Source organism: Moschus berezovskii, chromosome 20 (assembly GCF_049115385.1).
Source record: "Moschus berezovskii isolate FMDL1 chromosome 20, NW_MosBer_1.0, whole genome shotgun sequence".
NCBI lineage: Eukaryota > Metazoa > Chordata > Mammalia > Artiodactyla > Moschidae > Moschus > Moschus berezovskii.
In genome coordinates, this window is record NC_142479.1 from 30786838 (window position 1) to 30804080 (window position 17243).

At 35.2% G+C, this 17243-nt stretch overlaps 1 protein-coding gene across 9 annotated transcripts in view; it reads right to left on the minus strand.

The window, feature by feature from the left end:
• NF1 (neurofibromin 1) overlaps window positions 1-17243 on the minus strand; it is a 252176-nt gene that overhangs the window by 154986 nt on the left and 79947 nt on the right. For 6 of the 9 annotated variants that reach the window (XM_088828696.1, XM_088828697.1, XM_088828698.1 and 3 more), the window contains 6 exons: window positions 10481-10654; window positions 9727-9849; window positions 9401-9475; window positions 7774-7803; window positions 4119-4250; window positions 1630-1764 (listed from right to left, as the gene is read on the minus strand). In XM_088828696.1, the coding sequence (XP_088684822.1) occupies window positions 1630-1764; window positions 4119-4250; window positions 7774-7803; window positions 9401-9475; window positions 9727-9849; window positions 10481-10654 (669 nt within the window). The remainder of the gene's footprint in view (window positions 1-1629; window positions 1765-4118; window positions 4251-7773; window positions 7804-9400; window positions 9476-9726; window positions 9850-10480; window positions 10655-17243) is intronic. The other 3 variants (XM_088828700.1, XM_055401461.2, XM_055401480.2) reach the window with 1 other exon arrangement.

Genomic DNA, 17243 nt, shown 5'->3' on the forward strand with positions numbered 1-17243 from the left:
TAGTATGTTTTGCTTAAATTCTTGCTCCTTGACAATAAAATATTTAACACAGAAGGCACTGGTGATTTTGATGCATTCTTTGATCCTAAATTACAGCCATGCAAACAGAGTGATGCTAATATATGACATGCACGATGAAATAACACCTCAAGTAACGTGTGCTGCATAACAAAGCAACGAGGGGAAAAGGTATTTCATTCCTTTTATAAAGTCTTAATGATAGATTTTAAGACTTTTCCCATACCAAAGTTCTAACAATTTCTTCTATCAGACTTCCAAATTTGGATGGACTTTTCAAAGCATTCAAAACAACATAGGCCATTCTGGGGGTCACTAATCCTTTTGGGAATTCTGTTTCTCCTCCCTCAGGAAAAAAAAAAAAATTAATTCAGGGGGTTCAAAGAACTCTTGAAACTATGAACATCAGTTTACAGACTTCTACAGTATAGTAATTTGAAAAATATACCATCAAAATTAAAAGTATACTTAGCACTTAAGCCTGTTACTCAAAGCAACAGGAAATTGTTTTAGATACTGTTTTCCCAGGACTGGAAAATTCCACAGAGATTAAATATGTTACGCTATGAGCTTCAAAATATATTTCTGCTATGTTTGGGGTATTAATAATATTAATGTGAATGTTAACTGTATTTTAATAATATCATCCTAACATTTATGTAGTACTCATTATGCATTTATTCTGCATTGTTCCTAAGAGCATGACATGTAATATCTCAGTCTGCTTAACAATACGAATTATTATCATTATCACAATATTTCAAATAAGAAAACTAAAGCACATGGATTTCCCTGGTGGTCCAGTGGTTAAGACTCCACACTTTCAATGCAAGGGGCATGGGTTCAATCCCTGGTTGGGGAACTGGTTCAACCCCTGGTCAGCTTCCTGCATGACCCGTGTGTGGTCAAGAAAAAAAAAGAAAACTAAAGCATAGAGAGGTTAAGTCACCCAAATCACATAGCTAATAAGTATCCAGAGCCCATGCTTTTCAGCATTTCATATAACTACCACTCATTTTCATTTGTTAGTTCCTAACTATCTTATGTATTACAGTAATGCTCTTAGGAATCTAATACCATCTCAGGTTGTAAGAGAAGAGTAACCACAATACCTGAGTGGTAACCATACTCATTTCTATCTCCTTTTCCTCCCAATACAGTATAGGCAGGCAAAGTCAGTGATAATAAAAGGCTGATGATAGAAAGAAATAAGGATAGAACTCAATTTTTAGGCAAGAGCAATTGGAGACTTAAAAAAAACAACAACTGAACAGTTATACGAAGCACTTGATTTATGGTTGCTTCATTATATCCAAACCCCATACTAGGATTATATCTGAATAATACATAATCTGGCAGCAGGGTATGGAGAGAAGATCCCACCAAAATATGTTAGTTTAATGATAAAAAAAAATACGACACAAGAGTAAGATCTGATCTAATTTTATTAGTAATCTCTGTAAGTTCACTTTCTTAGGAATGTCAAGTTTCACGTATGATCAGGAAGGTTTAGTAAGTGTTCTTGAGCTAACAATCACCTTCAAGGTTTTGGCATTTCAGTTAAACCAAATTAAGTTAATAATTTCAAGGCATTTTATAAAAACTACTCACACAAAGCAAGAGCTTCGGATCTGCATGGATTAGTTTCACCATGGACAAGAGAAGATACTTATAGCTTCTTGTCTCCAGGTCTGTAGGTTTTTCTTTAAATTTAAGGCTTGTTACTTTTTCTTTAAATGTAAGACTCTAAAAACAAAAACATGACATTCACCTTCTAAGAATCAGACATCAGAATCATGATAATAGCTATTCAACATTTTCAAATCTATTTTTTAAAAACTTTGAAAAATAAAGGGACATATTGTACAGCACCAAATGTGTGATATTAGTAGAAACATTCAACAGAAAGTATAAGATTAACACAATCAAGCTTAAAAAGCAAATAAAAAGTATTTTTGCAATGTCTATATTGTTCTTATTTTTGTTGTTGTTATTCAGGCTCTAAGTTGTATCTGACTCTTTGCAACCCCACTATCTCTGAGTTAGATCAAATTCATGCCAACTGAGTCAGTGATGCTAGCTAACATCTCATCCTCTGGCACCCCTTTCTCCTTCTGCCTTCCATCTTTCCCAGCATCAGGGTCTTTTCCAATGAGTCGGCTCTTCATATCAGGTGGCCTAAGTACTGGAACTTCAGCTTTAGCAACAGTCCTTCCAATGAATATTCAGGGTTGATTTCCTTAGGGAATTGACTGATTTGATCTCCTTGCTGACCAAGGGATTCTCAAGTCTTTTCCAGCACCACAACTCAAAAGCATCAATTCTTCAGTGCTCAACCTTCCTCTTACATTATTCCTATATAATCTTATATATTCTTATATAATCTTGCAAAAAGTTAAAGTGAAAATCTGCTAAAATACTAAAATCTCTAAGGTTGGTTAACTCCTATGTTAAAAACAATTTTCAAAATGTTAAAACAGGGATAAAATATTTATTCTATAGCTCTCACAGATACAGTGAGTAACTCATGTAATAAAATATCTCATATACATATATATAAACATTTCATAGAAACAATGACATTATCAACTGTAAGATGCATCATTATTTTATGCATCATAAGGAATGAAAATTGTCAACTGCAAGATATCATACAAATAAGATCCACTCCCAAATTCAGAAATGTTAAATAGATGCTTCTTAGAATTGATGGAATATGCTATACAGGCAATCTCTGTACTTAATAGTTTAACTTTTTCTTTTTCCTTTAATGGCATTCCATCTCTCGAGTTACAGAATGGATGTATTTTGCCAGAAGAACACTGATAGAACAAAGAAAGCTTTCTTTGAGAAAAATTCAATCATGGAAAATGTGTTTCAGTTACAGAGATACTATTGTAGAATACTATAATTATGGATGTTATTTAATTAAAAATCCAACATTATATTCTGAATCCACTACTACCTTTTTATCTATTCTTATAAAACATCTCCCCTTTTCTTTTAAAAGGAAACAAAAATACATGCTTTTGACATGTATGCTTTTATATGCACATAGTGTTCTTGCCTGGAGAATCCCAGGGACGGGGGAGCCTGGTGGGCTGCTGTCTATGGGGTTGCACAGAGTTGGACACGACTGAAGCAACTTAGCAGCAGCAGCATATGCAAATACACAGATGGGAGATTATCTAGCATCTATGGGCTCTTAATAAAAAATATCCATGTAAATAAGCAAATGCATTATCTATAACATGCAGCAATTATTCCCAATGTTTATGTGTGAGAAAAGCGTTTGTTATAATGCCCAAGAGCACTGAAGGTTTTTGTCCTTTTGTTTAACGAAATATGAGATATTTTTAAATATAAACTTTGAATTTTATTTCTAATTTACTGTGTGAAATATGTAGCATCCAATGGGCAAAACAGTGTGTTAGCAAGAACATTCACTCTAGCCCAGGAGTCAGTTTCCCCTACTCATCCCCCAAAGAGAAAGAGCCAATCAAAGTATTTTGATTCGGAAGGAAAAATTAAAGGAAAAAGAAACAAAAAAAAGAAAAAGTGACATTCACTAAGATTTTAACAGCTGCTGCTGCTGCTGAGTCACTTCAGTCGTGTCCGACTCTGTGTGACCCCTTAGACGGAAGCCCACCAGGCTCCCCCGTCCCTGGGATTCTCCAGGCAAGAACACTGGAGTGGGTTGCCATTTCCTTCTCCAATGTGTGAAAGTGAAAAGTGAAAGTGAAGTCACTCAGTCGTGTCCGACCGTTAGCGATCCCACGGACTGCAGCCTACCAGGCTCCTCCGTCCATGGGATTTTCTAGGCAACAGTACTGGAGTGGCTTGCCATTGCCTTCTCCGGATTTTAACAGCATTTTGTTAGAAAATATCTCTAAGAAAAACAAGTTTAACTCGCTGAAATAATTGAAAACAAACATCATTAACTAGCATTGCAACAATACTGCAGTATTCAACATACCACAATTCTTACTGAAAAGTCTCATCTGATTTTCTAAAATAATCAAAACAGCAAGAATGGGATGAAGACACTGAAACAATGCAATCTCCAGAAGGCGGAATTCAAAACTCATGATTACTCTTACCGGTGCCATTCGTATCGCTGGGTGGGCTCCACAACCCTGGACTGCTTTATGAAGTGTTTCACCAAACATATTTCGAAGTTCAACTGAGTGGCAATACACGGCATCAATCTTAGGCCACCAATCCAATGCAGACTGGAGGAAAACAGACACCATACGCAAGAAAAAATCCAAATTTGCACAAGTTATATGCTCTGGTTATCACTGTGGTTTTATGGTTGATTACTTCGTAAGAAACTTTCTAAGACCATGCAAACACACACTATGATTTCCAAAGTCTTCAAGTAATGTCTTTAATTCAAACACCAAACCATACATCTATTTTAAAATATCATAATGAACATGAGACAAATAGCCCACTGCATGAGCACGAACATATGAGACTGTCTTTTCTCACTGATAATCTAATGAATCTGAAAAACAAGGATTCAGAGAGCTAATTCTGTAGCCAATCTTTTTTTTTTGTAAGTTTAATGTTTTACACATTTCAGAAATGTATGCATATATAGTATATATTTTCCCAAAGCAAGAATGCTATTATCAGTTTTAAAAGAGATCAGTGGTTCAACACGGTGTTGAAGGAATACGTGGTAAACTTATACGCCTACAGACAAACAGCAATGATAATTACAACATGAAATTAGTAAATGAGATAAAGCTATTAGTAAACCTATAATCTTAAATTGATATGCAATGATGGCACAATACATGAGAAGACTAGTGATCACCACAAAGACAAAATGATCATAGCTAAATATTTTTAAAGGTAACTGGTTTTTTTTTATGTAAATATTTTTCTGTAGTTCAACTTGTTTAGCTTTGGTTCTACTTTTTAGTGCCTATTTTATTTGAAAGTGTATCTTTAACTTTTAAATGAAGTAATAACTATATTATGAAAAATTACAACTATGAAAATCACTAAAACTATTAAGTTTTGTCTCTCTCTGAATACAAAAATGACTGGATGAATTTTTCACTACATAATGGAGAGTATGCAGGGAACAGGATTACTTAAAATACAGGCTTTATAATACTCCTGTAATAAAAAATACCTGAAAGAACAATTTGAAACAATAGATAAAGGGATATAATAGCTTCAGATCCTGTTCCCAAGTTTCTTCTAATTCAACACTAAGCTAATTAAATTCTCAGCATTTAATTTTTTTAGCCCTAACCCTTAGAATATTTTGAGGAGCATCGTGTTATACTACCTAAATCTCAGATTTTGGATTATGAACTCTATTTACTGGATTGTTGTTATTTAGTCACTACATCGTATCTGACTCTTTTGTGACCCCACAGACTGTAACCCACCAGGTTCCTTCTGTCAAAGAGATTTTCCAGGCAAGAATACTGGAGTGGGTTGCCATTTTCTACTCCAGGGAATCTTCTCGACTCAAAGATCAACCCACATTTCCTGCTTGGCCGGCGGATTCTCCGCTTGGCAGATGGAGCCACATCTATGAATGTGTGTGTGCATGCTCAGTCGTATCCAACTCTCTGTGACTCCACTGACTGCAGCCCGCCTGCATCCCCTGTCCGTGGGATTTTTCAGACAAGAATACTGAAATGGGTTGCCGTTTCCTACTTCAGGGGATCTTCACAACCCAGGGATTGAACCTAGTCTCTTGCATCTCCTGTATTGGCAGGCAGATTCTTTACCATTAGTGCCACCTGGGAAGCCAAGACACATCTACAGTGTACTATAAAACCAATCTACAAAACAAAATCAATACTTCATTCCATTTACAAAAAAACTTCAAAGTTATGAGGGAAGAAATACTTTTATTTGGACAGTATGGTTGTCTCCATTTTTCTCTCAAATTCTTTATTTACTTCCTAACAAATGATTAAGTTTTATTAGTTTACACAGTGAATTCCTTAAACTTTAGTCAATTTGGTCACCTGACTTGCCCGAGGCAATCAGTACTCCTTGATTTCCATATACTTACTAATTTACATAGCTTGTATTAATCAACTTAAAAGTAACAAAAGCTGAATAATCACAAAATGCACTGAGATAAGGGTCCTCTGACTATACTGAACTCATAATGTCAGAAACTGCTAAAAGACATACGCATCCCATGTAACATCCTATTCAAATTATTATGTTATTGTGATAGCTGCTGAAACTGCCTCATGGTACCAGGTATATACCCTATGTGATTTTAACTTAAGATGTAGTTACTGACATAATTGCTATTTTATATAACAGATAAAGTCATTCATTTTAAAGATATACTTTCAAATAAATCAGGCACTAAAACCTTGACATCATGTAGTTGGTAAAAATTTTAGTGTTCCAAGCAATTATTAAATGTGTCCTTTCAATTAAAGCAGACATTCTTTTTTTGCCCTTGAAAATCCTAGGTTTGTTGTCAAGTAAATGGCAATACTTTTATAATATAAGCAAATCAATGGCAATTCTTCAAGATTATTTCAATAAATTTCACATGCCTTGGAAATAATTTCTCTCAGCAGAAAGAGATCATCTCATTCTCAATATGTGAACTATCCATAAGTAAACTACAGCAAATTGCTATAAGGAAAAAACAATAGTAAGTATTAAGTACTATACCAGCTACAGCATGTTGCACTGATGGGTGAAATATTTGGTTCCTGTTGTGTATATTGTTTATTTTCCCAAAGATAACAACATATCTAAACTAACCTAAAGGAAACCTATAAAGATTAAGCACATAACAAAGATTTTATAGCTAAAATTCATCACTTATGGCATTCCATAATAAAAAAGATGACAGAACTACCCGTACCACTTAAGAAACGGATAAAAAGCTTAAATTATAATCAAATTCGAACAGTTACTAGATTTTCAGATTTCTTAAGAAACAGGGGGACTCTTTTAGACCTAAAAACTGTACTTATGAACTAAATATGAGTATGTGTCACGAAAGCAAAACAGAACTGCAAACGTTATTACTACTTCTACATAAACCCTCAAAACCACATCAGTAATAAAAGTTTTATCTAATTTGAGAATGCGGTAATTTTTAAAAATCTGTGAACTGGCTAAAGAACCAAGGAAGAAGAAGAGCTCATGAGGTGTACTGAACCAAGAATCATTTAAAAGAAAATCTTTTACTATGAATGAATTTAAGATTAGGAGTTCAAATATCTAAGAAAAACTTTAGGTGATTTCAAGACAAAATATTTCTATAATAACCACATTCAGTGAATTCCATAATAGTCAATTCTGTAAATTTGCATATGTACACGTAGTCCTTTTCAGTCAGAAAATACTTTAGATTCAGTATGTATTAGCCTCAAACCAAAGGAAAGAAAAACCCTAACAAGAAACAATTTATCAAACAATCTATTATGTTATGATAAAGTATCATTATCTAAGGTCCAACTTTAGAACTATTTTATAGACTCAAATTTATGCTCCTTTCAAGCTACTCACTAAAAGGTTACTGATGCTTACTTAATATTTTGAAAGTTTAGTCAATATGGGTTTTTCTTTATAAAAATAGATTTCTTAGACGTGGCCTGATACAGACACACTCCACCTTCACACATGCAGTACGCATTAGAGTATAGGAGGATGCACAACCACTTCACCATATACACTGAGGCATGCATGAAGTACCACTCCAGGCATGCTTTAAACCCACAAAGGAGCAGCTCAGCCACTTACAGCAGTGCCAAGTCCATGCTTGAAAGTGCTCTATATATTCAATTGTAGACAAAAATATTTCACAATTAAAGTAACTAGCCACAGAGTATCAAAAAAGTATATACTTGGGTTTATTAAATACAAGTTTTAAGCATTTATGTAAACCATCCACTCTAATAAATGGAATGTTTTTAGTATTATAAGCCAAAGGATAAAAAAGTAGTAATATCTTATTTCTGAATTACACATAAAATTGAAAGGTAAAAATCATTGTTGTTTTTTAAGTAATGGCCTTGAAAGTAAACCTTAAGGGCACAATGTCCTGGCTCATTACACTGGCAAAAGTAAAGCATAAAATTTTCATAAAATTTTCTAAGTTTTTACTACAAATATACCTTATCTGCCATATAAGATTCATTAAATTTTCCTTTTGAAATAAACAGTAGTTAATGTTAGTTCTACTTGTAACTGATCCTCAAGTGAGAGAGGAACCACCCCCTTGGGCATTTTCAGTTATTCATAAAGCCTGGGGGCAGAGATGGGAGAGGAAGGAAGTGGCACAAATGGTACTTGAGGAAATGAGGACCAAGGGTACCAAACGTCCTACAATACACAAAGCAGCTCTGCATAACAAAGACTGTCCTGACCAAAAGTGCTACCAGCACCCCACTGAGAAAAGTTAAATTTGTCACTAAATAGTTTTACTAATAGTTATTACTCTTCTGCAGGAATGAATAAAAGAAAATGTGGCAGAATTTGGTATAATTCAATACATCCAAGGCAATGAAGGTGGGAAGGACATCTTTAACTCCCTTGAGATACACTCTTAAAGTGAAATATGATTATAAAGAGGACAAATATACCTAAATTAACAATGATTAAAGTCTTTTTTAAGGGAGGAAAAGAGGAAAAAGTTGAACAATTTACATACACATGTGAATATCTAAAAATGGATGGAAGTGGAGCTACTATAAATAACACCTGAAAACCCTCAAAATATGATTTAGAAGAACAGAATTTTTTAAATCCCTGGTCCAAATATGGTAAGGTATCTTTCCACTTAACATACTGACATCAGAGTTGAAGCCTTCACAAGTACCTTTTAATGAGTTTACTTATTTTGTCTGATATGCTTTTGTATTGTGTAAACACCTCGAAGTATCATTTCCTTTGTTTAAGGAAGAAAAGTACAAATATGACTCGCCATTTTTCTTTAATGTACATAATGGGCTACAACATAAATACGGCTACTTTTAACTTAAACAGTAAGGTGACAATTCAGAATGTATCAAATGCTGGGAAACAGCTGAGTATTAAAATAATACTAGAGCTTTATAGGATAAAAATGTTAAATTATATTTTCAGTGACACTGTTCTCAAGGGTTTTGATCCAAAAATCTTTTAAGTTTAATCTTTCCAAAGGATCCTATTAACTCCGTCTTCCTCAGTAAGGGTCCTGGGATCCAGGTTAAATATGAAAAATACAATTGTATATCAGTTATTAGATAGAATCATGTATGAGAAATCTTCCTGTATCATATATCTAAATTCAAAATCTTTTGTAAACCAGAAACACCTTTCTTAAAAAGAAATAAGGTAGTAAGAAAGAAAAAATTTTAAGCAATTTAGCAATACCTTTTGGACTTACATTGGTGATGATTCGATGGAGTGAATTTACCAGCACATAGTGAAATGTAGAAGGGGAATTCTGAGCCAGGCAGATCTACAGAGGAAAGAAAAAAACAGTAAACTATTTCTATGAAAAAAATATATAGTAACATACATGAGGACAAAAGGAACAACAAAAAGGAAATGTTTAAAAAACAGAATATATTTTTTAGGATCTTGAAATTAACTTTAACATATAAAAACAAATACCGATAAAGGTGCACTCTACCATCTTTCTACTCATTTCGCATTTATAAAGGATCAACGGCATCAGTAAACGAAGCTGATACAAACCGATGCTCTCACCTTGAAGTGTTGGTTATTGTGAGGGCTTATCCGGAAGCAAGAGACAAGGCAATCGATCATTAGGTCCACGTCTGCCGGCTGACTGCCCCTCGAGAACGGCTTACTCGGATTAAACAGTAGGTTCTATGAAAATTCCAAGGGAAAACAAAAGCTTTTCAACAGTCACAGTGTTTTTTCTACTAGTATTTAATAAAAACACATCATACACACAGATGGCAGTAACATGTAGTTGCCAGAAGAAACATAAAGTGCTAATATTGTGGTTCATGATAAAATTCTTACTAGACTACATATGGTTCCTTTTAGGCCCAAATTTCTACATTATTTTATACCCAAGTCTGAATATTTATGGTAATTTAAGAAAACTGGTTATTTCTGTGTTTTCTTCATATTCTAAGCCACTTAATATAGCCTGAGGAGCAGTAGCAAAAGCAGGTCCTATGAATTTAATAAAGTGAAAGTCACTTAGTCGTGTCCAACTCTGTGCAACCCCATGGACTGAATTCTCCAGGCCAGAATATTGGAGTGGGAAGATGTTCCCTTCTTCAGGGGATCTTTCCAACCCAGGGATCGAACCCAGGTCTCCTGCATTGCAGGCAGTTTCTTTACCAGCTTAGCCACAAGGAAGAAGACTCAGAACTTTTGCGTTAGCAATGATCTTCAAAATAAAGTAGTATAGTATTTATATGAGAGATTTATTTTTCATTTAACATTTTTAAGTTTGTATAAGAGAAATAAATAATAAGCATGTTACCTTAAGATCAACCACCATGGATTGAACCAGTAGAAAGATGACAGAGTTATCTTCCCAATTGATGTAAGTACTTGCTTTACACAGTTTGACACAGGCAATTGCAGCGCTTTCAGTGAGTTGCCTGCTTCCTCCATGGCCGGCAAGTGCTTTTCGCAGACTGTCCAGAAACAACTTCTATAAAATTCAAATACAGCAATGAGATAATATATGAAATTTCTTGGATTTCAGACTGATCTAATAAAGTAGCAAATTATCAGCCACTAAAAACCATACTCTCTATAGAAATACTGATACATAATTGATACTTGTGGTTTTAAATTTCATAATTTTAAGTAGTTGTCATAATTTAAATGATTCTTGAATCAAAAAAAAAAAAAAGGAATCTGTTCTTCCCTTTCTTTGCTGAATTACTAAAGGAACATGAGAAACAGTCCTTCCCAAACAATGTAGTTGACTTCTCAACACTGAATTTAGCCGATCAAATTCTCTTTTTATATTACCTCTAATTTCTAAACCCTATTCTTTCTTGGTTATGGTCTAACTCAAACTGTTCCATCTTTATCTAAAACTCCAGGCTATGTTCAACCTTTAGCCTTCTAACTAAGGATATACTGAAAGCTGTTCTATTGCTCTAAATTCCATTCTTCACAGAAAATTATCCGGCTTGTAGAATACAGCTCCCTGACCTGGGATCAGACGGGGGTCTTCTGCATTGGAGCACAGAGTCTTAGCCACTGGACCACCAGGGAAATTCCTAATCCTAATCTTTAGATTTTTTTCTAATTGCCTAAAGGATAAAGTTGAAACTCAAACTGGCTCACAATGTCTTCCAGATTACTCACTATCCACTCTTCATCTTCACTGCCTGTGAGAACCTTCCACTTTCTAGCTAAATTTTCTGAATATACCTTCAACATTTTTAGATCTATTTTCTTGATTTCCCTGGCTTGAATAACACTCATCTTTCTCTAAATTCTTTTCTTATTTCAAGTTCAACTAAGGTTCCACACCTCTTCCATAAAATTTTCCTCACTATTCAAGCCTCACCTGAATTAGTACAGCACATACAGACTGTATTATTATCCTAATAAATAGGTATTCTTCAAAAATAATTTTTTATCTATAAAGAAATAACTTGGAATTCTACGGAAACAGCAGTCTAAGCTATCCTTGACTCCCGATTTTTCCCCAAGGTCCTTTATTCCTTGGTCTCCATGTTCATCTCCTGTTTCTGGAGTTATAGTCATATTTCTCAGCCTCTCTTACAGTTAAATATGGCTATATGAATGAGTTCAATTAATGGAATGTGAAAGTGATCTATGCCATTTAAGGGCCTGGCCCACAAAAATCCTCAGCATGCTTTTTTCTATGCTATCTTTTTTCCTCTGGCTGGCAGAATGGAAACAACTCCTATAAAGGCCATGTATGAAAAAGAATGGCAGAATCTTTGCTGGACAAGGTCCTAAGAAATCACAAAGAGGGCAACTGTCCTGCAGAACTACTCAGTACTATTTCATAGTATAAGAAAGTTCTATTGTGTTGAGCTGTTATACTACCTACCCTAATACAGACAGTAATACAACTAAAAATAATAATAAAATTTAGAAGTTGAAAAAAGAGAACTGCTTTTCACATACAATCTGCAGTCTAGGACTGGTGTAAATTAAAGCCTGATCTGGTCTGTTTAGGGTTCTATTTATTTGTTGTTTACTGCCTTGCTTCTTTTATACTGAGGTGCTAAGCATGATAACCAAAGCCTGGGAGGAGCACTGCCACACTGCCAAAGGCTACCTGTGGGAGCCCAGCCAGCAAAACCAAGCATTTCTCACAGGATACTATCTCAAGCCACCTATAGGGTAGTTCCCAGAGTGGTTTTAATGATTTATATTAAATTCTGTGCCCTACTGAAATGATATACATTCTACTCTGATGACTGTGGGACACTTTTTTTAAACAAATATGTACCACTATTTTCTAACCACAATTAAATTTTTTAATTACCCAAAAACTAACAATTTGGAAACTATAAGACATTCCTCTAAGTCAAATATGGCATCATTAAGTAAGAGAAATCAGAAATTTAAAACTACTAAAATTAAGAACACTTCATCTGAAAACCAAGACCACTGCAAAAAAAGTAAATTCAAAGCCTTGCAGAAAGTTTTACAATTTTTTAAAAAGCTGAAAATAGATGAACTAAGTTCAGTTGCTCAGTCATGTCCGACTCTTTGCAAATCCATGAATCACAGCACACCAGGCCTTCCTGTCCATCACCAATTCCCAGAGTTCACTCAAACTCATGTCCATCAAGTCGGTGATGCCATCCAGCCATCTCATTCTCTGTCATCCCCTTCTCCTCCTGCCCCCAATCCCTCCTAGCATCAGAGTCTTTTCCAGTGAGTCAACTCGTCGCATGAGGTGGCCAAAGTATTGCAGTTTCAGCTTTAGCATCAGTCCTTCCAATGAACACCCAGGACTGATCTCCTTTAGAATGGACTGCTTGGATCTCCTTGCAGTCCAAGGGACTCTCAAGAGTCTTTTCCAACACCACAGTTCAAAAGCATCAATTCTTCAGCACTCAGCATTCTTCACAGTCCAACTCTCACATCCATAAATAACCACGGGAAAAACCACAGCCTTGACTAGACGGACCTTGGTTGGCAAAGTAATGTCTCTGTTTTTTAATATGCTATCTAGGTTGGTCATAACTTTCCTTCCAAGGAGTAAGTGTCTTTTAATTTCATGGCTGCAATCCGCAACTGCAGTGATTTTGGAGCCCAAAAAAATAAAGTCTGACACTGTTTCCACTGTTTCCCCATCTATTTCCCATGAAGTGATGGGACCAGATGCCATGATCTTCGTTTTCTGAATGTTGAGCTTCAAGCCAACTTTTTCACTCTCCTCTTTCACTTTCATCAAGAGGCTCTTTAGTTGCTCTTCACTTTCTGCCATAAGGGTGGTGTCATCTGCATATCTGAGGTTATTGATATTTCTCCCAGCAATCCTGATTCCAGCTTGTGCTTCTTCCAACCCAGCATTCCTCATGATGTACTCTGCATAGAAGTTAAATAAGCAGGGTGACAATATACAGCCTTGACGTACTCCTTTTCCTATTTGGAACCAGTCTGTTGTTCTATGTCCAGTAACTGTTGTTTCCTGACCTGCAGATAGGTTTCTCAAGAGGCAGGTCAGGTGGTCTGGTATTCCCATCTCTTTCAGAATTTTACACAGTTTATTGTGATCCACATAGTCAAAGGTTTTGGCATAGTCAATAAAGCAGAAACAGATGTTTTTCTGGAACTCTCTTGCTTTTTCCATGATCCAGCCGATCTTGGCAATTTGATCTCTGGTTCCTGTGCCTTTTCTAAAACCAGCTTGAACATCTGGAGTTCACGGTTCACATATTGCTAAAGCCTGGCTTGGAGAATTTGGAGCATGACTTTGCTAGCGTGTGAGATGAGTGCAATTGTGCAGTAGTTTGAGCATTCTTTGGCATTGCCTTTCTTTGGGATTGGAATGAAGACTGACCTTTTCCAGTCCTGTGGCCACTGCTGAGTTTTCCAAATTTGCTGGCATATTGAGTGCAGCACTTTCACAGCATCATCTTTCAGGATTTGAAACAGCTCAACTGGAATTCCATCACCTGCACTAGCTTTGTTCGTAGTGATGCTGCCTAAGGCCCACTTGACTTCACATTCCAAGATGTCTGGCTCTAGGTGAGTGATCACACCATCGTGATTATCTTGGTTGTGAAGATCTTTTTTGTACAGTTCTTCTGTGTATTCTTGCTACCTCTTCTTAATATCTTCTGCTTCTGTTAGGTCCATACCATTTCTGTCCTTTATTGAGCCCATCTTTACATGAAATGTTCCCTTGGTATCTCTAATTTTCTTGAAGAGATCTCCAGTCTTTCCTGTTCTGTTGTTTTCCTCTATTTTTTTGCATTGATCACTGAGGAAGGCTTTCTTATCTCTCCTTGCTGTTCTTTGGAACTCTGCATTCAGATGCTTATATCTTTCACTTTCTCCTCTGCTTTTCGCATCTCTTCTTTTCACAGCTATTTGTAAGGCCTCCTCAGACAGCCATTTTGCTTTTTTGCATTTCTTTTCCATGGGGATGGTCTTGGTCCCTGTCTCCTGTACAATGTCATGAACTTCTGTCCATAGTTCCTCAGGCACTCTATCAGATCTAATCCTTTAAATCTATTTCTCACTTCCACTGTATAATTATAAGGGATTTGATTTAGGTCATATCTGAATGGTCGAGTGGTTTTCCCTACTTTCTTCAATTTCAGTCTGAATTTGGCAATAAGGAGTTCATGATCTGAGCCACAGTGAGCTCCTGGTCTTGTTTTTGCTAACTGCATACAGCTTCTCCATCTTTAAATGCTAGAAAATATAAAGTTATAAGACCAAGTTTTTAAAGGCCATCAGTAAAAATAAACTCTAGTAAACATGAATAAGGAAAAATGAGACATATTAGAAAAGAGGAAACAGTCATAAACAAGGATACTGAAGAAAATAATTAGAAGATAATATATAAATATTTTAAACATATTCTGTCTACATATTTCTATATTATAAATAAAATATGCAGACATAGAAATACATAACTCTTTATTGATAAAACTGAAAAGTATATCTATCAAAGAATAAACTGTAAACTGTTAAAAGTTACCTTAAAAGAGACAAAAATTCCTCAAAAAGAGAAAAAAAACAAGCTAACTATTCACACTGAAATGGTTGAGTAAATGAGGTTCATTACTGTAACAGAATATTACCAAATACTCATATGAAAGTGTTAGATGTCTATCAACTATTTTGAGGAACAGATAAAACTGGCTTTTAAGTAAATAGAGTAATATGCATAAAATTATTTCATTTTAAAATATAACACCATCATACATGTGTATGTATTTTCATGTAAATGTTTGTCTGACCAAGTAGATATGAATCGAAGGATACACCTGTGAATAAAGGATAACCATTAACACTCATTAGCACATTAGAAATATGTCTAGAAAAGAAAATAAATTAAAAAACAATACATTTTTTAAAACCAGAAAGATTTAAGATCTAAATTTTTTAACCTAGCGAAGTACTAAAAGAATATATATACATGCTAAGTTGCTTCAGAATACTAGAGTGGGTTGTCATGCCCTCCTCCAGGGGATCTTCCCAAAACAGGGATTTTTGGGAATCCCAGGTCTCCCACATTGCAGGTAGATGCTTTACTGTCTGAGCCAGCAGGGAAGCCAAGAATACTTTAGTGGGTTGTCACGCCCTCCTCCTGAATCACACGCACGCACACATGTGCACACACTTCCTGGTGGCACTAGTGGTAATGAACCCGCCTGCCATTGCAGAAGACATAGAAGATGTGGGCTCGATTTCTGGGTTGGGAAGATCCGCTGGAGAACCCCATAGAAACAGAAGCCTGGAAGTTACTGTCCAAATGGTCGCAAAAAGTTGGACACGACTGAAGCAACTTAGAACAGCACAGCACATCTATATACGCTTATTTCAAAACTCTTGGGTAGTGCCAGACACAAAGGTCACATAGTGTATGATTCCATTTATATGAAATGTCCAGAATAAGCAAATACAGAGACAGAATATAGATCAGTGACTGCCAGGGTCTGGGGTGAAACGGGAATAATGAATGACTGTTAACAGGCATAAGGTTTTTTTGTGGAGATGATGAAAATTTTCTGGAATTAGATAGTGATAATGATACACAACTTTGGATTGAGTATACTAAAAGCCACTGAATTATACACTTTAAAAGGTAAATCTTATAGTATGTGAATTATATCTCAATAAAATGAATAAATAAATCTTGGGGAGGAAGAGACTGACCCAAAAAGCTAGGGAAAAAAAGAGCAAAACTGAGTGGACTTCACAGAAATTTTAAATACCTAAATAGCAAAAACAAAAACCCATAAACAAAGTTTAAAAAGAGAAACCAAGTAAAAAATGAACAGACACTCTACAAATCAATAAAAGACAAATAATTCAATAGAAAAATAAGTGATTCACAGAAGATAAACAAATGAACAATAAGCATTTGGAAAGATGTAATTCACTTAAGAGCACTAATGAACTCAAGACAGCTTTTTACCTATGTGTATTTTCCCAATTAACACAAACAACCAAAAACATATTTATCAGTTTAAAGGAGTCCAAAACAATGAAACATGAAAAATGGTGTCCTCATAATGGGAAAGTTGGAATATAAATCTAAGGAAAGCACCAAAGCATCACAGACTCCCAAGGATTATCCAGTTCATTTATTTACCAGTCAGTGCATAAATTCCCTAGACAATATTTCTACAAAGTGTTGAATTCATTCAGCTGATTTTGAACATCTCCATCTACAGGCAACTCATGCAGAAGTCCATTTCATGCTTAGTTGGCTAAGGGTATTTCTTCCAGTATCAAAAATATATAAATTTTAAATATTTATATTACAAAGAACGTATTCTCAAAACAAACTGTATAAAGAAATTCAAATAAAACAATAAGGTTAAATACCCAGTTCTTATTTTTAAAAAATTATGAGCCCCTGAGAATTATCAGTTGTTACAGTGCCAATTGCACTACAGATGGCGTATGTTGTACCCTGCTTTCCCAAAAAAATGCTGTGAAAACTGTTCCAGAATGCCTAAAATGAGTTACTAGGCAATTTAATTAGCACCAAGTGGACACAAACCTAAGTACATGCAAAGACACCATAAAAGTGATGAATTTTACTACGGTAACCC